Below are 26,972 nucleotides of genomic sequence, written 5' to 3'. Positions count from 1 at the left end.
GGAACTGGAAGACATTTTAAATATCGTTAACGAAAAACGAGAAATAAAATGGAAATTTTTCCGGCCGCGATAAAAATGATCAAGCTCATTTTTAGTTTAGCAAAAATCCTTGATTATGCAGCACGTTTTCTTAAAAGAATGCGATGGAATATGCGGGATATTTATGCAATTTTATGCGATAAAATTGCGGGAACTGCGATTTGATAAAAAAGAGAAAAAAAAAGTGATTCTCCCAACACCCTGCTTTTCTATGATGTTCACGTCACGTAATTACGTGACTTCATAACATTCCCATGGCAACAGGGGAAAATGGCTGCTTTTGTGTGAAGTAAACGCTAAGATATATGTTACTTTTTTTGCAACGACAATGCGGGGATTATGAAACCATGCAAGCCCCGCGTGTTTTACGCGGAAATCGGCAATTTATGCGGCAAAAGTGCTCCGTATTTGAAAAAAATGCACCCCTGCATAAATATGTGGACTTTGGCTGATTATGCATTGAATTATGCGATCGCATAATCACGTTTTTCTGGAGGGACTGACTGGACGACTCCATGCTAACTGCGGAGGCTCATGTTGTGTAGGAGCGTGGACCAGCAGCAGCCTGTGTGATCCCACAGCTGTCAGGAAAGATTTGGAGCAGACAAAGGAGACATAATCTCTCTGTGTCTCTCTGGTTTTGTCCAACACCTCAGAGTTCAGAAGAGACCCGGCACACAGGGGTGTCCCTAATCACATCACTAATTAGTATTACTATTAGCTGGGACAAGGCGAGCTTTGTGTTGGGTTAAGTGCAAATGATCTTCTGTCGTTTGTCTCTCATTGGTCTTTTCTAGCCACTTGCAGTCTTTGTTGGCTGAATGCAGACTTGAGTATGAGCAGCAGAGCTTACAGCCAGGATTTTAAAGTTGCCTCTGAAGCATGCAGTGCCCCCCCCCACGTCCAGCGGGTCCAACAGTCACAAGTGGCTTAGGGTTAGCCTCCATTTGTTTCAATCACTCATAAGAGCTTTGACATGCAAGTCCTTTCTATCCATTGACTGTCTAATCAACACATCGGATTTGTTCTGCTCCATAGGCCTGCACGATTCATCGTTATAAAACCGCAATCTCGATTTTTTTTTTTCGGCCTTTATTTTCATAGGACAGCTGAAGACATGAAAGGCAAGCAGTTAAAGTGTGTGCTAAGAAATCATTCTGTTTTTGATAGCGTACTTAAATTGGCAATTGACAAACTCCATTTCTCGACTGTAGTTGTAACTGCCCCATGTTGATTGACATGTTTTAATGATGTAAAGACATGTTGAAGGAGTTCAGATAGAGCCTGTATCAGGGCCATATTTAGTTCAGATAGAGCCTGTATCAGGGCCATATTTAGTGCAATGTGTTATAGGTCACTATTTTTGGTAGCCTACTGTACTTAAATGGCCAGTATGAACTTTCTTTTCTTTATTCATTGAAGCCTCTATGTTTACAGGCTTGTGGTGATGCACAGTGTGCTCTAGGTGCCAAAAAAATCTATGTTTGGTACTGCCAATTTGTTTTGTCATGGTTCATGTGTGCAATAAACATTAAACTTCGTGAGAAAGAAAATCCTGGCAGAGAATCTTGATATCAATTCTAAGCTAAAAAAAAAATAAATAATAATTGGGATTCATATTTTTCCCCGAATCGTGCAGGCCTACTGCTCCGCCATGCGGAATACAGATCTGACATGACTCCGCATTTGTACTAAGCAATGTGTATGCAGTTTTTCATGGTTGGTACTGCAATGTCATCTGAATGTTTTATAAATGTGATGTACGGTACACAATGTATGGGCCCATATGTTTTGTACTCAAACCTTGTTTATAGTCATCAAACGTGATGAATACATAATTACTACAAATAAAATGCTTGACTTGACATTTTTTCTGTTCATTCACACTGTCTTCAGATTTGTCGTCACGGTAACATTAATGTATGACAGCTGCATTTGTTAAAGGCAGCACACCAGAAAGCCTGCACACATTACTGCTCACACTGCTGAAATTATTACATTAAGATGAAATAGTCAATCAGCTGTAATGTGTCTATACTGTAGGCAGCATTGGTCTGTTGCTATAGGAACAGTTGCCATAGTGCAGGATACATTTTTCCATCCGATCTTAAATACACTACAGCTGTAGCAGAGCGTGATCGGAGTGCACGGTTGCTTTCACCTCAGAGGTGTTGCATATGCTGAGTGTTTACCTCGGATATGTCTGGTTGCCATGGAGCGGGCGCAGTGTCTTCACAGATTATTGAATTAAAAGCGTGGGAGCCACTGCTCCAGTCAGCTTCACGCTGCCACTCAGGCACAACAGCCTTTACACCGACAGAAAGAGTGTTTACAGTAGATGCAGCGAAACGCCAGGCAATTACTGTTGCACACATGCACGCACGCACGCACGCGCGCACACACACAAAATTCCACAGGGGTGTGATTAGTGGCAGTGCTGTAGGATACGACTCATCAGATCTCCCAGCAGCCCTGTGAGGCCACGCAGTTATCCCTGTGATTAAAGATAGCTGCTGACGGTGCAAACTCTTCTCCTTAACAAAGAAGGCTTCGATAGAAAACTTTTTCAACAACACTAAAACGGTGAGACATCATGAAAAAGTCCAGTTCTTTTGCACTGTGGAATTTGACATGATTCTCTCTCTCTCTCTCTCTCTCTCTCTCTCTCTCTCTCTCTCTCTCTCTCTCTCTCTCTCTCTCTCTCTCTCTCTCTCTCTCTCTCTCTCTCTCTCTCTCTCTCTCTCTCCAACATCTAATGCCTACCACACACTTATAGACTGAGAAAAGACTATGGAAAGCCCAATCTAAAAACAAGTTATAGACTATGTCAAGACTTGGGATCCTGCAGGGTCACACTTTGCAAGACTACAACTAGATTTGTTTTTTAGAAATGTAACTGCGTTAGCCAGCTGCTGCTAGTGTTTCAGGATTTCTGCAGGTTCCACCAAGTCAAATGTAAGACTTTGTAAGACCTTTTAAAAGACCATTATGAATGAAATTTAAGAACTTTATCACAACATTAAAAACAAGAAGAAGATAAAGATAAAAGTAGGAGTAATGTGCCTACATTACTCCTACTTTATCTTCTTTGTCTACCACTGAGTCCGATTTCAAACATTAACACAATATATACAAATATAACTTGTATTCTTTGTTTGTGTAAGTATAAAAAAAAACAATACACTATATATTTGAATAAATTAATCTTAGATATGTGGTAAGTAGTCACGTGACAACATTTCAGAATGAATACGATACTTCAGCTCCTTTTCATAACTTGCTGGAGTGACATTACTGTAATATGACCACCCAGCACTGCAATTCCCTGTCTCTCTCCTGGCGAGAGGAGCAACCTAACAACAGAGCACAACAGTGTAACAGTGTCAAGACTCTGATGAATCACTGCATGAAAATCTGCCTGGCTCTGTATGGGAAGGACCAGTCTAATCCAGAAAATCTTCATACCAGTATGTGTCCAATAAATGCCATTGGAGACTCAAAGCGCTCCTTCTATTGCTCAACGACATTTTCATCAACCTTTCCCATAGAGAGCTTCAATAAGACCACATGGTCCAGCTTCTGCTCCAGAAGTAAGAACATCTCAAACTCACGCATTAAAAGGTCCCATGGCACGAAAATTTCACTTTATGAGTTTGTTTAACATTAATATGCGTTCCCCCAGCCTGCCTATGGTCCCCCAGTGGCTAGAAATGGTGATAGGTGTAAACCGAGCCCTGGGTATCCTGCTCTGCCTTTGAGAAAATGAAAGCTCAGATGGGCCGATCTGGAATCTTCCCTTTATGACATCATAAGGGGAAAGGTTACCTCCCCTTTCTCTGCTTTGCCCGCCCAGAGAATTTGGCCCACCCATGAGAGAGAGAGAGAGACATCATGGCTTTCAAACGAGCAAAGTGGCAGTTGGTCAAGGCCACACTCCCACCCTCCACCTTGCCCCCCCTCCTCCTCAATAGCTTTTAAAGCTACAGACACAGAAATGGCAGATCCTAAGGAAAACTCATTGTGGGACTGGCTCTAGTGGCTTTAATTCGGGAAAGATACCTCAGATACAGTATTAGGGGACCACTAAGGTCTATATAAAAGAGACTTCAGATACAGTATTAGGGGACCACTAAGGTCTATATAAAAGAGACTTCAGATACAGTATTAGGGGACCACTAAGGTCTATATAAAAGAGACTTCAGATACAGTATTAGGGGACCACTAAGGTCTATATAAAAGAGACTTCAGATACAGTATTAGGGGACCACTAAGGCCTATATAAAAAAGACTTCAGATACAGTATTAGGGGACCACTAAGGCCTATATAAAAGAGACTTCAGATACAGTATTAGGGGACCACTAAGGTCTATATAAAAGAGACTTCAGATACAGTATTAGGGGACCACTAAGGCCTATTTAAAAGAGACTTCAGATACAGTATTAGGGGACCACTAAGGCCTATATAAAAGAGACTTCAGATACAGTATTAGGGGACCACTAAGGCCTATATAAAAGCATCCAAAAAGCAGCATGTATAGGACCTTTAAAAGATTAATAATCCAGCTTTGAACATAAACCTTTGCTAATCAGTACATTGAGAAGTTCACTCAGTTTGTGTAGACACAAAAACAAATCACGTCTTTAGAGGCCTTTGACAAACACCATTTCCCAGAAGCCCCCAACCATAGCTGGACCCTGACCCAGACCTGGCTGGAACAGAAGCACACTTTCTTACCTTTTTAAAAGGAATACTACTACTACTCATTTGCTTTCTTCTCACAAAAGTGAGACGAGAAGATGAATATCAATCTGGGAGTGTGACTCAGGACGTGGTTAGCCTAGCTTAGCATTAAGAAGGAAACAGCTAGCCAGGCTCCAAAATGAAAAACTGCTTACCAACAGTGTTGGGAGTAACACGTTATAAAAGTAACGCAATTACGTTACAATCTCAGTAATGCATGTTACAACGGTGGATAAAGAGGAGACTTTATCCAGTGGTGGAATTCACAAGCTACCTGCCAAGTCAAACTTCCGCAGTTATTTTGGTGAAAGTAACTCAAAAGTAATGCAAAAGTGAGGCTGAACGATTTTTGAAAATAATCTAATTGCAATTTCTTTAAAAAAATATTGCAATTGAGATTTAATATGAGATAATTTTTTAAGCTCTTTGTCTTCTGTATTATTCAACAAAGCAATACATCATTGTATAGTATGAACAAGACAAGATTAGATAGATTAAACAAACTGTTGTTTCCTGGAGGCCAGGCCTGTATGTGATGATGAAATTAGGTGATGCATGAATTTATATGAATGACATCTTTTATTTAACTACTTCAGTCCCAGTAGTATATTGAGCACTGACCAAGCCTGGTGTAAACATTCATATGAAAGTCAGAAACAAATCACACAAACTAAAGTGCAGATTGCAGAAATATAAAAACAAATATGTGACTTTACCACACATTTAGATTATTTATTATTTACTGTAATAAACATGTAAACATGTGGATTGCACTTTTTAAACACTATTTGAACTTTACTAGACAGTTAAATAAGTAAAAATATAGTATATACAGTATATACACAATGGTGTATTTCTTTTTTTTTTTTACAGCGCACACAGAGGAGCTCCAGCTCCAGCCACTCCCTCCCCTCATGAAGTTGCGTGCCGCGTGCATGACAGCGTCAGCGTTACACTTGCTCAGAGAGGCTATCGTAACGTTAGCAGAGCTCTAATCTTAGATACGCCGATGTATGTTCATTTGGAACTGCATCCCCAGAGAGACGCTCGAGAAACAGCAGCTTAACTCAGTGATTATTTCAGAAGCTAAAAGGTCTAGCTCGGTTTCCTCTGTCGAGTTTATAACTACAGTTTAGAGACGTTATCAACTGCAGTCAAAACTGTACGTTTAGTTACCGAAAGTAGCCTCTCTAATCGATAAAATCAATCGGTATGGAAAACAAAAACATACAACATTTAAAAAGCAACGGAGCCTGCAGGGTCTATAGAGGGCGGAGCGTTTGTGCAAATATAATATACTGTATATTTTTATATTTTCATACAAACATGTAGTGTTTTACACTATAATAGCCGCTAAAGGCTGTGTATGTATATTATAAATATATAAATGCGTGTCTGTTAAAAACAACAAATAAAAACGTGCGTCCCCCATACATTCTTGCTCCATTATGCCACGTTGTGAACTGAATTCAAAGTTTAAATATAGAAGTTGTCATGAGCACTGTTCTCCTCATCTGATATTGTCATATGAAACTAAATGGCCCAGGGAATCCAGTGGTACCAACCATGTCATTCTAGCATGTTGGGGAGGAGGCTGAATAATGGTCCAAAGTTAGGCTAAATGTTGGCGAGGGAAAAACTGGCATGGCCATTTTCAAGAGGGGTCCCTTGACCTCTGACCCTTCAGATATCTGAATGAAAATGGGTTCTACGGGTACCCGCGAGCCTCCCCTTTACAGACACGCCCACTTTATGTTAATCCCATGCAGCAGAAATGTTTTATTTTATTCTAAAATGGTGCGTTTCAATATTTCTGCATACAGTTTTTGGAGTTGCATACGTAAGCTGAGACTCCTGTTGGTTTAATGAGCCCAGTAGTATTCCTGCGTGATGATGTTAGTACCAATGACAGCCATTTCATTCAGGTGAGTTTAAAACTTTACCTCACTGTACACTAGGACAGTTTTCTTAAAAAAAAATTTAAATCCCAATATATTGCTGTGATGCGTATGGTCAGATTGTGTCCGACAGACAGCTCTAATATGCATGCATATGTGAAGAAATGTAATAGGGCTGCCACCTCTTAGTCGATTAGTCGACTAATCGGTCGTTTTGGTCTTAGTCGACTAAGATTTCTTTAGTCGATTAGTCATTTTTTATGCTTATTCATGCTTAATTACTTATTTCCAAGAAACTTCTGAGCACATTTATGGTAAACACAAGATTTAAAGTGGTGCTTTTGCAGGATTAATTGTGGAGAAACTCAGTTTTACAGATGGTTAATTAACTACATTTATATTGTGCTTTTCTAGTCTTAACCACCTCTGAAAGCGCACAGCTCTGTCAATTAAATCAACTAATCGATTAGTCGATAAAATCGTATAAGTGTTAGTCGACTAAGAATTTCTTTAGTCGAGGACAGCCCTAAAATGTAAACTAAACCCTGTTGTGAATGCATGACAGCTTGATCAACAACAAGTTCCAAGGAAAGAAGCCGAGCTCAGAGGACAGGGTAGCAGAGGGAGAGACAGAGTATGACTCAACAGCAAAACACGCAGCTCTGGTTAGCCCCCGCATACCGCTGTGTGTCACAAAGACACAACTCCAGGCCAGAGACACACAGGAGAAACCAGGGTGTGTACTTTCAGTGTGCTGTGTATTTCTGCCTTTTCAAGAGCCTGGGAGATTATAAGAGAGCTAAAAATAGTGGTTGACAGCCAACATGTTCTCACTAGGTGGTGGAACGCTAAGGGTCTCCTCTCTCCGCTGCTGTTGTTGTAGCTGACCGGGGGGGCCCACAGATGGCTCTTCCAGCTCCGCCGTTTTCATCTGCGCTCGCCGATCTGCTCGTTGCGCTAACCTCAGCACGTTGCTAACGGTGAACAGCTAGAAGTTTTACGGGCGGAACTCGCACTCGTGAAATGTGGTTCCACATTACGTGCATCAATCTGCAAACCGTGGATTCTGCGCACGGCAGCAGCGTGCACCAGACCGTGACCCCCCCGTACCTTGACGAATACACAAACCGCTACAGCCCCAATTCACAGTGTTTACTACCTCGTCCGCCCAAAGGAAACCCATGTTCTCGGTTTAAATGTCTGGCAGTCATGAGGATTCTTTACAGGAAATGTCTTCTGTCCTCACCACAGCACTCGTTTCTCTCTCTCTCTCTCTCTCTCTCTCTCTCTCAACATACCTGCCCATTTTTCACATTCCCAGATTTCCACACTTGAGCTGCTCCTCATGTGGCCAGAGTAACCAGAGGGGTCAAAGGTTGTATGACGCCACTGACAGGCGACTAAAGGGAACGCCCCGTGTCAGAAATAGAATAACAGATTTCTCTGGGTTTGACATTTGGTGGAAACATTTGGGATAGTGCAAGTACGTAACTCAACAAAATATATATAACATAGATATGGTCGTTTTTATATTTTAATGCAGAAATGTTTCATATTGTACCTTTAACATAATGAGATTTTGGATAAATAGTGGAAGTAATGACAATAGAACAGCTGGAACAGTCTGCTAAGTTCAGAAAATGTAAGGCAGCCTTTAAAACTTGGCTCTGAATATCCCCCGTGTAACAACAGAATTTGGCAAGACTGCTTTTAGTTATGCTGCTCCTTGGTGTTGGAATTTACTCCAAAATGTTTTGAAGATTTCTGTTCTCATCCCACTTAAACATTTTAAACAATTACTTAAACAAACAAAATTTGAACAATGCACATGTTTTTAATAAGCCCTTTTATGTTATTTTAAATTGTTTTACATGTACTGTAAATGTTTTTTGTTTGCTGTGTCTGTTTTTGTGATTCTGTGTAACTTGTGTACTGTTGCTCCAGGGCTCCCTTGTAAAAGAGATTTGATTATCTCAATGGGACATCACCTGGTAAAATAAAGGATAAATAAAAAAAAAAAAAAAAAAAGGAAAATACTACACTTGTGTCATATCACAATATCCAAAATCTAAGACGATATCTAGTCTAATATATCATCGATATATTGCCCAGCCCTAACGGAAACACTATATTTTATGACACTGGCCAAAAAACCAAGCATATGGCACATCAAGCATATACAAAATGTCTTTAATATCTTACCTAAATATGAACAAGTTCATTACAAACCTTTTTTCAAGTAAGAAAGGGAGCCAAATATTAAATGTTGTCAAACCACAAACAAGAACTTGTCTCAATAAAATATTATAGCTATAACTACTATAAATAATAATAAACAAGACTAAAAAGTAGACATTTAATGCCTTGTTTTGGTTCTAACAGTTCTCTAGAGACATTTAGGTTGTTACCAAATATTGATTTGATATATAGCCATAATCTCAACAGTAGCAGGTTTGTTACACCTCAAAGATAAACACAATAGGGATGTAAAATCCAATGAGCCCTTATCAATGCGATCATAATTAATAAAAGACAGTTTTTTCTGTCTGTCTGTCGGAGATATTGGTTGGCTGGTTTGCCGGCTGTCTTGATAATAATAACCAATCCCCTCTCTTTGCCTCTGGAACAGGAAAAGCTGGTATGAATGGAATTGTGACCATGCTGACCAAGCAGCTAAACTGTACAGAGAGACAGAAAAGGAAACAGCTGGAGAGAGAAGAAACAGATGTACAGCTTCTCTCTGTCACCAGGGTGAGAGAACTGGCTGTGATTGGTCGATATATCACGCCTCGCCTGTTTCCCTTTCTGGATTTACTGCTTTGTTTTTCGTCCCTGCTTAACATCTCTTTATCAGATCTTTTAAAATATAAGACGTGTAGGCTTGTTAAAAGGAAATTCACTTGTTTAGCCAATCAAATTCATTTTAACCCACATGTTCCCTCCTCTGCATGCGTTGCTCTTTAAGCCCGGCCATTGTTGAGCTCGGACTTCTTGCCCCAAACCTTTCCATCGGGGTTTTTGCGTTGATATTCCCCACTAGGAGACCTTTGAAAATGACATGAACGTCCCTTTGTTCTGATGCCCTTTCTTTGCATAAACATATTATTCACACATTAATCATATGACTTACTGACTTCATAGCACAAGACAAGTTGTACTAGTTAAATATGAACTTGCAAAAAGAATAATTCCAATCGTCTTTTCTCTCTCTCCCTCATTTTATTGGATTTTACAACTCTCGCCTTAAAAAAGGGACTGTTCCATTGAAGAACATATTTTCAGCCAGATTTGATGCTCCCATGAACCCAAATGTTACATTATTCATAAGAAAACAGTTTTAAGTAGTCAGAACTTTAAGTCAACATTAACTTAATGCTGACATTAACTCTTAATGCTAACTTAATTAATTAGACCTATGTATTCAGCCAGATATCACAATAAAAAGACGTGCACCATGCCCTGTCGTGGGTACAGTGGGCTCTGCAGTTCGATCCCCTCTGTTCTGTCAGAAAGAAGCGGCTTCAGCAGCACACAGCGGGACACACTGTGCCCTGTGTACCTAAAACAATCTTACTACTGTGGACGTGCTGATCCACTCACTCTGTATGTTTGATTTTGTAGGTACGTAATCAGTCAGTCTGTCTGTCTGTGTTGAATGATAGCCAACACTTTAGATGATGCTGGCAAACATTCAGTCCAGCATGTCACACACACACACACACACACACACACACACACACACACACACACACACACACACACACACACACACACACACACACACACACACACACACACACACACACACTGGAGGGATTCCCCACATTAGTCTCTTTGTTGAGTTTAGGGTCCATTTCTTCACTTTTTGAGATGTAGGCTACCACTGCTTAAAAACACAATTCCCTACAGAACGTCTGCTCTGCTCACATTCAGCCAGACTCCCATTCAGAGGAGTGTCCCCACAGTTTGGAACCGAGCAGAGAGCTGAGACTCCACTGATGAAGACATATACTGTAGGCTACATCCTAGAGTCAGACCAGGTGAACCATGCGAGCAGCTGAGAGCAGCCTGGCTCACACTGCTGGAATATGGCTGCATTATCTGCTTCATCATCATCATCATCATCATCATCTTCATCATCAGACCATCAGCTTTATCCAACACTCAAAAGATTCCCAAAGAAACTTCCCATGCCAACAGTAGACTTGCAAATCAATCTCAGCTGTGCGCACCACAGAAGGAGTTTACTTTGTACTCAAATTATAGACTATTAAAGCTGTAATAGCGACGCCATAGGTTAGTAGCCTACAGGGCCATGTACGTCCATTAATGTGGCTAAAATCACACACACACACACACACACACACACACACACACACACACACACACACACACACACACACACACACACACACACACACACACACACACACACACACACACACACACACACACACACACACACACACACACACACACACACACACACACACACACACACACACACACACACACACACACACACACACACACACACACACACACACACACACACACACACACACACACACACACACACACACAGCGTTGTATCTAACAGACAAACAGCCCTGAGCCGGAACGCGGAGCTCCAGCAGCAGAAGAGTCCAACTAAAGCTCAGAGTCGCCGATTTGGAGCTGCGAACGGTTCCGAACCGAACCGTGACCGGGGAAGGAAAAGTAGCACCGGGCTGCGTCGCTGTACGCGTACGGCCGGAGAAACTTCCCACAGCAGCACGAAGCCCAAAGCTCCTTCTTCTTCTTACCTTGTTGCGCTGAGATCGGACCGTCTTTTGTCTTCTAACTCGGCTCGGATATGTCCCGGGGACTCTGTGACGCATCTCGGTCCTTTCTCTCTACCTGATCAGCGCACGCGACCCCTGGCAGACAGCAGCATTCCTGTCCCGTCCGGATCCGGATCCGTGTTCAAACTGCTGGGCGCTGGTTGGGACCACACTGCTCTGCTGGGTCCATGCTGAGAAGACGGTCCCCAGTCAAGCTCCACAAGAGGAAACCGCTCGCATCCGGTGATCCTTTTCAAAATAAAACCAGTTTAGTGACTAACCTAGCCTAGCCTAATCCTGGTATAAATCGCAGAATCGCATTAAATTAGACTAACCTACCAACAATCACACAGTTTAAAATTAGGATAAAGGACTATTTGAGTACTAAATGCACATGCGCTGTTACTGAGCGCTGCTGGTGATTATGTTGAGATGATGTTAAATTAAATTAAAAATTTTATTATTTTATTATTATACTGCTGTCTTGGCCAGGACTTTGTTGTAAAAGAATCTCAATGGGATTATTTCATGGTAAAATAAAGGTTAAGAAAATTAAAAAATTAAAAAAATAAAATAAAAAACCTGTTGAGCATGTGAAAAGGACTAAATAAAGTCTGTTTAGTTTTTGATCCTTTACGTTTTAAGAGACGAGGAATTAGACTTTGTGACTCCGGACTGGGCATTATTGCTGAGGTGTTTTTAAATGTTTTGTTGTAGCAATTAATATTAATGCATAATTAAAGTTAGTTAAGTTTCAGGTTTTTATTTTATAACTTCCCCTCTGTTTAGTTCCGTATGTTGGTTATGTTAGGTCAATTAAATCTCGTTTTCCAAAAAATGTTGTTTTGCAAAAGTTTTTTTTTTTTACAATAAATGTTCCCCAGAGCCACGTGGTACCAGTCACTGGAGCCAGCGCAGGCGTACTGGAGACGTTCTGTTGGTCCGCTGTAGAACTGTGTTGGGACCGTTGGGACCTTATATACTGTCTATGGTTGGGACCGACGTACGAATATCTGTTTCTGCCATAGTAAATCACATGGTGGGGTGTTGGAAGGCACAGATTGTTCTGTTGTCTCCAGCTGGGTTCCTATAGGACAGGACGCCCTCTGGCGGTAGAAGAGGAAAGTACACCTTGAAGCAGAGAAGCGCTCATAACAGTATAGGGACACTTACTGAAAGGCTGCATCCATTGTGGTCATGAACACTGTGTGTGATTGGTGCTCTCACTCATTTTAAACGGACTGAAAGCAGCTGAAGTGGCATGGCTTAGCCTTGTCAGTCCTAGATACCTGCTGAATGCTGCTGGCTTTGATTTTGCTCATAGAGCTGCTATGTATTTACAATTGGTAACACATTTCACATGAACGTTTTTGGATGTCTTCGGATAGATCTCTTTCCTGACTCAGCACAACACTTCACCTAACATGGGGAATGCACTAATGCAACCAAAACTCTCAATTACTACTTTTAGTTTTTTTTATAAGCCAGCACGTCTTGTTATCCTCCAGGTAAAGGTAGGATTCAGTTCTCGGATTGTGTATAAGACTGAACTTGTTGACAGCGCATGTGTCATTGCATACATGTTTCATCTCATGAACATGTTTGTAGTCAGTTGTCTCTGCAGGATAAAGAAGAATAAAGCCTCAAAAGCTCCACTACCATTGGATTGCTGACTCCAGTTTAGACTTTTGACTAGGGCTGGGCAATTAATCGGAATTTAATCGTGATTATGATTTCTGCTCCCAATGATCACAAAAACAGAATAATCGAGAAAAACAATTATTTAGCTCATTACGTTTTGCAAGTAAACTCTTATTTTCTCTTGTTTTCTGAATAAAAAAAGTTTAAATAGGAAAAGTATTAAGGCAAATGTCACAGTTTTTTTTTCTTCTTTTTACTGTTGATTTATTGAACTTTTTTTAAGTTCAATAATTGCAACATCTTTCCAGAAGTCAATGAGTAATCGTGTTAAATTATCGTGATTTCAATATTGACCGAAATAATCGCGATTCTATTTTTTTCCATAATCGAGCAGCCCTACTTTTGACTTAGATGAAGAACTAAAGGCTGTTTTATGGTTCTGCCGAGGCTCCACGCAGAGCTTTCGCCGTAGCCTACGTAAGTGGCCTGATGTTTATACTTGTGCGCTGGTGTGTGTGTTGAGCCGGTGTGTGTGTGTGTGTGTGTGTGTGTGTGTGTGTGTGTGGGGGAGTAGGTGATAGAGCAAGGGAGAAGTGAGAGAGTGACTGCGATTATCTTCAGAGTGAGTAGTGACTCTAGAGTCCTAGTGAGAGAACCGAAGAGACTCCCCTGTTCTTTCTGACCACGGTGGGAGATCTGGAGCAGGAGAAGTTAACCCTCTCCTTGATTTCATGATGTTTATGGAGAAGGAGAACCAGGAAATGAGTCGGGGGGGGGAAATGCAACGCTACCACGCCATGGCCAAGCGACGCTGCAACATTTTTCGAGAGCTGTACGTCAGGCTACGGCGTAGACGCAGAGGGGTCTGCGGGGGTACGCTGTCGATTCAACGCACAACCATAAAACCTTAAGGTTCCACCGAGACTTGAACTCGGATCACTGGATTCAAAGTCCAGAGTGCTGACCATTACACCATGGAACCCTGGAGAAGTCAGGTGAACAGGTTTAGAACACAGGTAAAGTTGTCAATATTTGAAGTCTCCTAGAAACAGTGAGCTTAATTAAATCTCATTTGCAAACTCACACGATGTTTCAACCTTACGTTAAATTTCAGCTTTATGCCAGCACGGGCGTTAACATGTGACAGAAATAATCATTCTAAACTAAGCTATAGAAGAATTACGCATTTTGTGTATTCTGTCAAGAACTAATGATTCAAGTGGCCGGGCAAATCACATCTTTTAGAGGATTTGCTTGACACAGCGTTTATATTGTCAACAAAAGCAAAACTGCAGAAGGCAGCCCTCAGTTTAATCGATGCAAATAGGCGCGTGAAGTTATAATCCAATCACATAATCCACATATGCAAACTGCATTTCGGTTCCCGACCTGGAATATCCCAAGTATTGTGCCAGGCAAGACTTGGCACAATACCTGGGATATTCCCAAAACAGGTTAATTCTGCATCTGATGCAGAATTAAGGTTCCACTGAAACTTAAACTCAGCTCACTGGACTCAAAGTCCAGAGTCCTGACCATTACACCGTGGAACCTAGCTTGGCCAGGTGAACTGGTTGAGAACCCAGGTAAAGTTGTCAATATTTGAAGTCTCCTCGAAGCAGTGAGCTAAATTCAATCTTGCAAACTGATTTCTCCGTTAACTGGACTTAATGCAATCATAGCAAACTTTATGTGTGCATTGGTGGTATAGTGGCTAGCATAGCTGCCTTCCTAGCAACTGACCTGGATGTAATTCCCAGCCAATGCGTTGGTTGATGTCATCATTGGCATGTGTAAGTTAAAGGCCTTCTGAGATGGCTCAGCTCTTTCTTCTTTCTAGGGTTATGTGCTGAGGCGGTCATGGGTCAACCTTAATTCATTGTGGACGGACAAAATTGGGACTTGCGGCATAGACATTTTTTTGGGTGACCTCCAGGGCAGTTCAATGACCCGAATACTGGACTGGCAGTGTTTGACTTATCTCCAGGTCAAATTTCAGATTTATGCCAGCACGGGAGTAACATTTGACATAAATAAGCATTCTACAATAACCTATAGAAGAATTAAGCATTTTGTGTATTCTGTCAAGAACTATACTACAATTCTAATGGCTTGGCAAATCACATCTTTTAGCGGATTGCCTGGACACAGTCTTCATATTATCAACAAAAGCAAAACTGCAGAAGGCAGCCCTCAGTTTAATCGATGCAAATAGGTGAGTGAATTTGTATAATCCAATCGTATTTGCAAATTGGATTTCAGTTTCTGCATCTGATCTGGAATACTCCAAGTATAACGACAGTAAAGACTTGATGTTTACAGGTAGCATGGCAGATGAAGGAGAACAAGTATCCTTGCTGCAGCACGTCTTGTTATCCTCCAGGTAAAGGTAGGATTCAGTTCTCGGATTGTGTATAAGACTGAACTTGTTGACAGCGCCTGGTCATTACATACATGTTTCATCTCATGAACGCATTTGTAGTCAGTTGTCTCTGCAGGATAAAGAAGAATAAAGCCTCAAATGCTCCACTACCACTGGATTGCTGACTCCAGTTTAGACTTACCACTTAGATGAAGAGCTAAGGTTCCACCGAGACTTGAACTCGGATCGCTGGATTCAAAGTCCAGAGTGCTGACCATTACACCATGGAACCACGCAGTGGTCAGGTGAATTGGTTTAAAACACAGGTAAAGTTGTCAATATTTGAAGTCTCCAAATCACATCTTTTAGAGTATCAAAGTATCCGTGCTGCAGCATGTCTTGCTATCCTACAGATAAATGTAAGATTCAGTGATTTTGTATTTGTATTAACCTGAAGGCCTCAGTTTAGTCAATGCAATAAGGTGAGTGAATTAGTATAAGCCAAACATATATGTATACACAAAACAATAACATCTATTTTATCAACTCACAAACCTAATGTCATTCTGGCAGGACCACAGAATGTTAAAACTTTGAAATTGAAAACCTTTTGAAAAATCCGACCATTCCTCATATTTGTAACATAATTGTTGTGAGTAAACATGGACGCTTAAATAGGATAGTGAGTGAAAAGGATTTCAAGGTATTAGTCACATTTTTTTTTTCTTTGATTTTTATTTAGTTTAGCTTAATGCAAGATGCTGTTGACACTTTTAACAATGTTAATATCTCAAAATAGAAAAGTCTTTATAGTCATTTATACCACAACATACAAACATGTATACATATTCCAGTATTATGCGCACATACAGGTGGCACATTAAAGCATATCCATGGGTAAATCTTTAAATGTGTACATTTAGATGACAATTTGAGCGGGCTCACATTCTGTGACTGTCACTTTTTGCTCCGAAAAGTGTGCCGAATGTATAATATAATTCAAGCAATGAGGCCAAATATCTGACAAATCAAAAACTACATATTTTGTGTTTGACAGGGTGCAGAAATATGCAGCAACTGCTGGGACTACAATTAACCAGGAAATATTTTATTCTCACTAACTCTGTTGGCCTACTATGTCACCATAATAAAAAAGAAAAAAAACGACCTAAGCGCAAATTCATGGGATGAAGTCACGTTGGTTCATAACAACATGTATCGGATGACGCCCCCCCCTCGAAGCTCCCGGAGCCGCTGGCAGTGTCGCAGCATGTTCAGAATCCCTTGGAAGCGTTTGTCCACCTTCATCTGAGTAAATTCACGGATGTCATCCTCCACCACAAAATGGTGACCTGAAAGACATTTCAACACAACAGTGAGACCAGTGCTGCGTCGCGTCGTTTTATATAATTGTATGTTCCAGATTTGAAAGGTTTTACTCAGCTAAGTTATTCAGACCCTGAGAGTCCTACAGATCCATGGTTTTAAAAGGGCACGTTCCTGTATTAGCCTGCGCTGTCTTTATTTACAGCACGTTTCTTTATATGTTGTCAAAATTAGTGTTTTATCTATTTGTTTGTGATATATATGTTGTCAAAGTGAAGATTAGTACAACAGCTTGTGTGTTCTCATGGGCTCGGGCTTGTGCTCCGGGTGTACTTGTTGGGCTCGGGCCTAACTTTTAAGGACCGATTACAACTCTCAGTCCAAATGAAGCATTCCCTTTACTTCCTGAGCCACTAGATGGCGCTCTCTGTTCAACAAAGGGTTAAAGCACACTGAGCTGTCAGTCCTAGAGCAGTTTTCTTTAAAACAGACAGCGCCATCTAGTGGCCTCGGGAAATAAAAATAATGGCTCTTGAAGCTTCATTTGCACATCACTAGTATACACTATGGATCATTAAACTCACCGTTCCCAATCTGATAAAAACCTATGATAATAAAAGCATATTGATGTATGGGATTTCAGATCTCTACGTCATCTAATGGTCCGACTAAATGCATAATCCAAACATACTGATCATTATCTCTGAATAGCCATTGTAACCCGTGTGTGTTTGCTTCGCTATTTTTTTCTCTCTGCGTTGTTCTCTGGCGATAGATTAGACAGGAGACCGTGCTGGATTTCCTGCTTTACTCTGTGGTTTCAACAAAAAAGGACAGGACATCATTTTTGTGGTCGCTAGGATTGGGTATAGTTTGAATTTTTTACGTTTCCGATGCCGAACCGGTACTTTTAAAAACGATTATGATTCCTAAAACGATTCTTGTAAATGTAATATGTTTACTAGCGACCACGTGCAGTGAATGGTTAATATGCTTTTATGTCTGTTTTGATGAGCCCAGAGGGAAAATATGGCATTTTAAAAGTAGCCTACATTTACGGTAGCTGGCTAACGGTAGACTACAGAGGAAATGTAATATTTTTACGTCCGTTTCAGAGCTACAGAGGGAAAATATTTCAGTCGACACATTAAGTGGAACCGAAATGAGGAAATAATTTGCGTTCTAATCGTCATAGTAGTCATATCGGTAACGGCTGGTTAACCGTGAAACGGTTCATCAGTAACATCCCCATCTGTGATCAGGGTAGGCGTCCCGGGCAGTGTACCTTTTGTGTCTTTTGTCTCCTGGTCCTTGAAGCGCTGGTGCAGCTTGCGTGTGTGATTGTTGAGACTCTTCAGCGGCTGTCGGAGGATCTTGTACTTGGCTGCTGCCGCCGTGTTAATGCTCTGCACCGCGGCATTAAGTTGTTCATATGATGCACGTCCTTTCATGTACCTGAGTGGGACACAACGGGACTCAGCTTTAGAGAACCACAGGCACACACACACACACAAAAAGAAGGTTTCATCTCTTGGCAATATTAAATATTAAAAAAGTTATCTTTAATATGCAATATCAACATGTAGAGCTGGGGAATATGATCAAAATACATCTAAAAAAAAGTCTAAATTAACATTACAGGAATCAAACCCCAGAACTACCAGTACACACACAAGATTCACTAGCAAACAAGATGAAATGTTCCCCCAGTGTATTATGTCCCACAAACATCATGAACAATATCAACATCATGATGATATCATGCTGGATATTAGTGAGGGGAAGAACTTACTGAGGGATGCTCTGAAACTCTGGCATAGTGATGACCTCCAGCTCTCTGACGGAGCTCTTGTTGGTCTTCTTGACATTTTCCGGCTGGGCTGGCTGAAGATCTCCACCTTCTCTCTGGTTCTTTACAGGTTGGCTTCCACTGAGCCATGAGAGGAACATTAAACACCACACTTCAGTTAAGTCAGCAGAGCTAAAGCTTTGGTTGTCTCTCAAGATTATTTTGGGGAGGCTTTTGTGGCCTTTATTTGAGAGGACATCTGAAGACAAAAGAGGGAAGAGAGAGGGTAAATGACTCGATGCGCGAAGGACTGAGCCTTGGTACATGCGGCGCACCCCAAACCCGCTGAGCCACCAGGGTGCCCCAGCTGAAGGCATCCTATTAGCCTGGTATTGTACAGTACGTTTGGATAGCTGGATAGTCAAAAACAAAAAAAACTAAAACTGAAAAAATGTGGGGGTGAGCTACGTAGGCAGCTTGTGCTCTGCGTTACACTTATTACACTTCATATTTACCTCGGCCAAGGAGTTTATGTTTTTCGGCTTGGTTTGTCTGTCTGTCAGCAGGATCACCGAAAAAATCCTGGCCTGACTTCAAACGTGGGGGAGGGGTGTAACAAGGGGCCGAGGAAATCACAAAGCGGGATACACAAATTATTTTTTACATTCATTAACATGTGGGCTAGGTCATTTGCGCTGCATTCATGTGCTGTCAGAATAATTGGAAAAATTAGTTCCTGACTGGAAAAATTGCATTAACAGTGTGAAAGAGAACATGGCTTGGCAGAGGTCTGCGTTCATTTGTTGTTGTGTTTACCTCTATTATTATATTTGTAATTGCAAATATAATAAATTGCAGTTTGTGTGTATTGACTGATCTACTTAATTTTTAATTAAGTTTTTTTTTTATTGAAATTACAATTTACACTGTTAGAAATCACTACACACAGGCCTGAAATACACACATGCTCAGGACCTATTCATGCACAAATGGAGAGATGTTGGGTTCAGTTCACAAGAACACCTTCAGTTGGGGGGGGGATACGGTGCCTTGCTCAAGAACACCTTGGCAGTGCCCAGGAGGTGAACTGGCATCTTTCCAGCTACCAATCTACATTCCGTGCTTTAGTCCGTACGGGGACTTGAACCAGCGACCCTCTGGTTCCCAGCCCAACGGACTGAGCTATGGTCGCCCAAGATGTGACGACGTGTTCGCTGAGCTTTGAACTCTGTTACTGTTAGGACATACGTGGGCAGCTTTGGATTTTGTTCAGAATAGAAAAAGTCCAGTGTTATACTGAAAAGCAAAGAGAACTCACTTTGCTGGCTCTTTCTTCCGGGGCATGTGTGCAGGTACGTTGTCCTTAATGTGCTGGACATCCTCCAAGTCCTTCTGGAGAGACTTCTCAAGTTGCTGAAACACAATCAAACGGGATGGTCATGAAGTACAAACCCCAATTCCAATGAAGTTTGGACCGTGTGTGAAACGTAAATAAAAAACAGAATACGATGATTTGCAAATCCGTTTCAACCTATATTCAATTGAATACACACTGATAAACTTCATTGTTTTTTTTGCAAATATTCACTCATTTTGAATTTGATGCCTACAACGTGTTCCTAAAATGCTGGGACAGGGGCAACAAAAGACTGGGAAAGTTGAGGAATGCTCAAAAAAACAACTATTTGCAACACTGCACAGGTGAACAGGTTAATTGGTCATGATTGGGTATAAAAGGAGAATCCCTAAGCTCTCAGAACACCTAAAGGACTACAGTTGAAAGCTAGCGGCTGGCTAACACCGCCACATTTACACAAATGTTGATTAATGTGTGCCGTCTTTACTAATAAATAAATAAATAATTAAATAAATAAAAAAAATGTTGACTACCATATGGTTTAATATCAATATTGGCTTTAACAGTCCAGTGCTGTACAGGTTTGAATTGAAACTGTGCCAGGTGCACAGCTGCACACAGCTGCATGAAAGCTGATTCCACCTCTACTGCAGGCCCCCACTCTACCTTCAGATGCTTCAGCTGCTCTCTCTGTTGACCAACACACTTTTCAAACTCCTCCAGAAGTTCCTCCAGTACAAAGAGTTCTTGTCCAAGCTTCTTCATCTTATTTTGAGGCAATTCTAAATGTGGAGAAAGAAAAAATGACACATTTTATTCTGTATCGTAATAAATCAAATGTTAGCAGTTGTGATAAAATCACTGCGTCCTACCAGCAACAGACAGATCCAGCATGCGCTGTAAGGAAGAGATCCTGTCCTGGATGTGATGGCTGACATCTTCCAGCTCATTCATGGTTCTGAGGAAGGGACACACTCAGATCACTACAGGTCACTACAGGCAGCAGGTCACTACAGGTCACTACAGGCAGAGGCTAGTCTATATTGAGGGCCGCCAGAAATTCCGCCGGATGTCCCTTATTTTCGGCCGGATATCCGTCCCCTTCCTCTTTCTTTGTGTTGGCGTTCTAACCTCCGGCTGATTTGTGAGGACTATGGTTAACTGCTCCTCAGATCTCTGCAGGGTAAATCCAGACAGCTAGCTAGACTATCTGTCCAATCTGAGGTTTCTGTTGCACGACTAAAACTACTTTTCAAAGTACACAAGTTCCACCAAAACAAGTTCCTTCCCGAGGCTATTTTGCAGCGGCACGGTTGCTCCATCTGGCGCTTAGCGCCGCCCAAGATGATTGTGATTGGTTTAAAGAAATGCCAATAAACCAGGGGCCTGTTTCACAAAACCAAGATAGGGGATTAAGCCGGGATTTCCTGGTTATCCTGAATGAATTTAGCCTTGACTCGGTTTCACGAAAGCAGAGGCACATAAATCACCATGGAGATTTATTCTAGCTATTCTAGCTAGCCTGGTCCTGACCAGGCTAGCTGCACAGTCTGTTACTAAGGGCAATACATACAATGCTGTACATTTCTATAGTTCCCCAATGCACCTTACATTATTTTAGTTTATAATTTCTTTTTTTATTCTTTAACAATAAGGATCATGTTTGTTCCTCTTCCATGTGCATTGTATTTGGCATTCTTAGCACACAATTTGTGTTGTCCAGTAAACTGGGACTATAATTTTGGAGGATTGTACAATTTTAAGAACATATCCTAACTGTACAATCCTCCCAAATTATAGACTTAGTTCACTGGACCAGTAACTATCTAGTGATGTAGGCTACTGTACATTCATGTAACAACAGGGAGAGGACACCTTAATGGTTTTTGACCTTATATTTTGCCTGGGGGGAAATAACTGATGAATATACTCTGTTCCATTCATGTTTATAGTGTGCATGGAATTTATCACTTTATTATCTTTATAGTTTCTAGATTTTACAGTGCAATTTCTTCAGTGTCTTTATTTTCTATGTCCATATATACCAGGGAGCAAGGCATATAATATGTAGAGAAGGAAACTCGTCCTCTATAAAAAATAAAAAAACGCGAGAAAAAGCGTGACAGATAATAGCAGTCTAAAAATATACATTTATGAACTACAGCTCTTAAATGAAACCATTCAATGTGTCACTTGTCATTTGCAAAAACGAACACCTGTACACTTTGCATTAAAAGAGAGTAGTGGAAGTTAATATGACTTAGGAAATTAATATTTTCGCCAATGAGAGAGAGGGAGGAACAGAGTGAAAGAGATATTTACGCTTCATATTCTAGCGTTATAGAAAATGGATCTTCATGGTAAATTTTCTGAGTTATCTTCTGCTTACTTTTAAGGCAAAGAGTACAATTGTTAATTTGTGCAAATGATTAGTAGCTTAATCATTGAATGGTAGGAGTATGAGGGTTTGCATTCAGAGCAGTGGTCAGTTAATGTAGATATTTAGGCTGCTTACACATTCAGTCGGTCCGTGATCGTCTGCTACACTTTCTCTCGCTGTTTCGTTACAGCGGCCGTGTTATTTTCTTTTTATTCAAATAATGTGTTTCACGTCATCATACTTCCACAAGAAGCTGCTGCTCACTCTGTATAAAGTAGCGTATCTACAGCCTGGCTCGACCTAGTCTCTCCTCCTCAGCCTGACCTAGTCGCTCCTCCTCAGCCTGGCTCGGCCTTTGTGAAACGCACCAAGCCAGGATGCACAGATTAGACTAGGTCAAGCCTCGCTTTATCAGTTATCCTGGATTTATATATTCTGCTTTTGTGAAACAGGCCCACGATCACGTTTTTATCTCATCCAGGAATGCTGTGAGGACTAGCCTTATATACGGTCTATGGGACTAGCCAGACCTGTGACGCTGTGGAGGAAGGTCTGCACATGCAAGACTAGTACAGGCAGCAAGTCACTACAGGTCACTGCATGGAACACATGAGGACTTTAACATTAGTTAATATAACGTTACGAAAGCACAAGATTTACTTTGATGCTACAGACAGACAGACAGACAGACAGACAGACAGACAGACACAGCCAAAGGTAAATATGATGTGTAATATCAAGTGTAAGTGTTACGCAGAGCACAAGCATTAGTTTTAATAACAGACAGACAGCATTAGCGTTGATAACAGACGGAGAGAATTAGCTTTACACCAGGCTGCACAGTCTCTGCGAGGACCGTTCCGTGTGACCGATAACCTTTCAACACAGTTAGGAAATAAGATACTTACACCCAGCTGTGTATTCCTCTCTTCCTCTCCGTATACTCCGGTATATTCCCTTCTTCTTCCCGGTTCAATTTTAAATTACTGGAGACGTCACGGCCATAGACCGGGCGAACGCTCTCTCTTCTTCGCCTTCTGTTTCTTCTTCTCCTTGGTTGGCCAAAAGCGTTAAGGTGCATTACCGCCATTGATTACCGCCCCTGCTGGCCAGAAAGTGTTACAAGCAGGAAAAGAAAGAAAGTCGTAATCAGATGATTTATATACTGTCTATGGATTTACCTTGGTGGATGGTGCATACATAAACGTATTAAAAGAAAATAAACAATACATTAAAGAAAAGATTACATGAATAAATAAAAACTATGTACTAAAAATAAGAAAATAAGACATCCATGCATGTATGTATATATGTAGGCTATGTATGTGTGTATATATGCATGCATGCATGTATGTTAGTTATATTTTATTTCTGTGTCATGCCAAACATCTTGGCCCATCCCACATGGGATTACAAGACACCACAAATTCACTTATTCAACAAACATCTTCCCATTGCATATACAAATCCTTCAAACAAATACATGAATACAAATATATAGACATTTAGACAACAGTACACATACATACATGTATATACACGTACACACATACCACACACAAACAACTAGTTCTCATCTACACTCGATAAAGAGCTTTTTTCCTCTTCTCCCAGGCTTTATCTAAATAATTAGCCAATTTATATGTTTCATATGTGAACAGCCATCTCAATCTTTGAGCATCATCCATATTTACCAAATCAATCTCTGCTTTTATCCTACAAAACAAAAAATCACGCTGCTCACGATAAAAAGGACAATAGAAAACAAAATGGAACTCATTTTCTACATCATTCAAACAGCACATAGGACAAATACGTTTTTCCTCTTCTACATTAACATATCGTCCTGTTTCAATAGTCAAAGGCAAAACACCAGATCTCACTTGAGCACATAAGGATCTTTGCCTTTTTGACAAATTATATACAACATAATTCTCAGTGCCATATTCTGGTTTTATCATTACAAAAATACGCAATTTTGGCTTAGCCCATATATCATCAGTCCACTGCTTTTTGTCTTTAGCAAACACAGATTCTTTAAACAAACCGATATTCAGCTTTTCATTATTAAGAAACAAAATCCCCAAAACCATAATTACAAAACAATTTGCATATGTCGTTAGACCAAAGACCAAGAATGTGTTTATCCCAGAGAAATATTTTCCTTTTCAACCTATTTGCGTCCATATCTAATAGACGATTCCATAACTGGGCCATACATATCTTCCAGCGAGCCTCACATGATTCCCATCCCATGTCTCCCACTATATTTATTTCCAAAGGCCAAGGGAACTTTATCAGGATACATAGTATCCTGGATCCATGAAATAACTGGCCTTTAAAAATAAAAATCTGCCTGGCTCAATGGTAATTTAACATAGGGGTGTACTTATGTATGACCCCTGTATTTTAAGGAAGAACAATTATTTATTTATGATACGTTATTCATTCACAAAGAAAATTGGTGTCCTTAAAGGTTGGATTTTTCCTCATTTTTTTAATTAAGGCATTAAGATCAATTTCAAAAAGATGATTTTTTTCCCCCTCTTTTTAGTCAACTTTGTAGTCAATGTATATATGTATGTATGTATGTATGTATGTATGTATGTATGTATGTATGTATGTATGTATGTATGTATGTATGTATGTATGTATGTATGTATGTATGTATGTATGTATGCATGTATGTATGTATGTATGTATGTATGTATTCATGCATGTATGTATGTATGTATGCATGTATGTATGTATGCATGTATGTATGTATGTATGTATGTATGTATGTATGTATGTATGTATGCATGTATGTATGTATGTATGTATGTATGTATGTATGCATGTATGTATGTATGTATGTATGTATGTATTCATGTATGTATGTATGTATTCATGCATGTATGTATGTATGTATTCATGCATGTATGTATGTATGTATGTATGTATGTATGTATGTATGTATGTATGTATGTATGTATGTATGTATGTATGTATGTATGTATGCATGTATGTATGTATGTATGTATGTATGTATGTATGTATGCATGTATGTATGTATGTATGTATGTATGTATTCATGTATGTATGTATGTATGCATGTATGTATGTATGTATGTATGTATGTATGTATGTATGTATATATGTATGTATGTATGTATGTATGTATGTATGTATGTATGTATGTATGTATGTATGTATGTATGTATGTATGTATGTATGTATGTATGTATGTATGTATGTATGTATGCATGTATGTATGTATGTATGTATGGATGTATGTATGTATGTATGCATGTATGTATGTATGTATGTATGTATGTATGTATGTATGTATGTATGCATGTATGTATGTATGTATGTATGTATGCATGTATGTATGTATGCATGTATGTATGTATGCATGTATGTATGTATGCATGTATGTATGTATGTATGTATGTATGTATGTATGTATGCATGTATGTATGTATGTATATGTATGCTTCCCATACATCAGGTTATGCCCACTGTCCACCTCCTGAGATGATAGGCTGTCAGTGGAGTGTCATCAGTGGATCACTGGGTTACGAAGGTCCTGTCTCTGTTCCTTCAGCTGACATCCACCTTGCATCATTTTCTTTTGCACCTTTTACACCTTCACAGCACACATGCCACACACCCATGCATTGCTTGCATTGCTAACACCATGTCCTGTGTAATTTAATACATTTCAACTGGTTTGTGGACATCCCTTGTGTGTGTCTCTGTTACCTTCCCGGAGCCATTTTGGGACAGATGACTGAACCAAATCTGCCTGCAAGCGTTCACAGCTCCCCTGTTGAACTTAAGTTATACCTTTCAAAGAAAAAGCCTTCTTTCTGACATTATCAAATGTGTTGCATAGATGTTAGCCCAGTCATCATGCATAAACCTCATTAGTTTACCCTGCACTGCAGCCCTGCTCGCCAGACCTACAAATGTCAAAAAGCACTGTAGGGGGCCTCTAATGTTACACCTGTGCTTGTTTTTGAAAAGTGTCTGTTGTGAAAAAGGTCTATTGCTGAATGAATGATTGAAATGTCAAGTGGCAAGTTTCACTCACACAAATGTCACCCAGGAGTAAAAAGAACAATCTGAAACCACAGAGAGCAGAGTCAGAAAGCAGCAGACAAAAAAAACAGAACACGATCAGCAGTGTCATATTACTACAGCTGTCATCATGTCAGAAATTAAGAGTGAAGGCTTTGAGATGCAGTTAAATACCAAGAAACGTCTTGCTAAAGTAAAGCGGTCCATGACAAAAATGGGAGGTTGTGAAGGTGAGATGGACAGCAGAAGACATTCCATTATACAGCAACTGATTTTACAAACTTCATATTTATTCAGTTTTGGAGAAAGGAAGACTATGTGTATGTAACTCCTTCAGCAGGCCAAATTATAGAAAACCCTTTAGTGAATGTGACAAATTCTCTTAGATTACTTTTACATGCCACTTAAAAAAATATCTGGTCCTTTGTCTTCCTGTGCATGTGCAGACAGCCATGCTTTTGACCAGAGTATGGCTGGTAGTTACATGTAGCTGCTGTGTGGATTAGAGATGGGCAGTGTGCCTGGGAAGCAGCTTGTGTTTCAGACCTTTT

At 40.3% G+C, this 26,972-nt stretch overlaps 2 protein-coding genes and 2 non-coding genes across 6 annotated transcripts in view; all 4 read right to left on the bottom strand.

Moving 5' to 3' along the window:
• Nucleotides 1–11,715, bottom strand: part of akap13 (A-kinase anchoring protein 13) — a 95,494-nt gene extending 83,779 nt beyond the window's left edge. For 2 of the 3 annotated variants that reach the window (XM_028586072.1, XM_028586073.1), the window contains exon 1: nucleotides 7,977–8,027. In XM_028586072.1, coding sequence (XP_028441873.1) covers nucleotides 7,977–8,025 — 49 coding nt within the window. In that variant the 5' untranslated portion in view covers nucleotides 8,026–8,027. Of the gene's footprint in view, nucleotides 1–7,976; nucleotides 8,028–11,483 lie in introns of those variants that run through there. The other variant, XM_028586074.1, reaches the window with a different exon arrangement.
• Nucleotides 11,716–14,052: 2,337 nt separating this feature from the next.
• On the bottom strand, nucleotides 14,053–14,124 carry trnaq-uug (transfer RNA glutamine (anticodon UUG)). The gene has a single exon. It is a non-coding gene; the product is annotated as a tRNA-Gln (tRNA).
• A 1,600-nt stretch (nucleotides 14,125–15,724) lies between these two features.
• trnaq-uug (transfer RNA glutamine (anticodon UUG)) lies at nucleotides 15,725–15,796 on the bottom strand. Its single transcript has one exon. It is a non-coding gene; the product is annotated as a tRNA-Gln (tRNA).
• Nucleotides 15,797–16,226: 430 nt separating this feature from the next.
• ska1 (spindle and kinetochore associated complex subunit 1) lies at nucleotides 16,227–23,470 on the bottom strand. Its single transcript, XM_028585968.1, has 7 exons — nucleotides 23,265–23,470; nucleotides 20,849–20,934; nucleotides 20,643–20,758; nucleotides 19,938–20,032; nucleotides 18,623–18,760; nucleotides 18,116–18,285; nucleotides 16,227–16,856 (listed from the first exon to the last, which is right to left on the bottom strand). Exons 1-7 carry the CDS (start codon nucleotides 23,444–23,446, stop codon nucleotides 16,708–16,710), a joined length of 936 nt encoding a protein of 311 aa, XP_028441769.1. The 5' UTR covers nucleotides 23,447–23,470; the 3' UTR covers nucleotides 16,227–16,707.
• Between the last annotated feature and the right edge of the window lie 3,502 nt (nucleotides 23,471–26,972).

This window comes from Perca flavescens, chromosome 8 (genome assembly GCF_004354835.1).
Source record: "Perca flavescens isolate YP-PL-M2 chromosome 8, PFLA_1.0, whole genome shotgun sequence".
Taxonomy (NCBI): domain Eukaryota; kingdom Metazoa; phylum Chordata; class Actinopteri; order Perciformes; family Percidae; genus Perca; species Perca flavescens.
The sequence above is the reverse complement of the archived record's forward strand: the minus strand, read 5'-3'. Positions and strand labels throughout refer to the sequence as shown.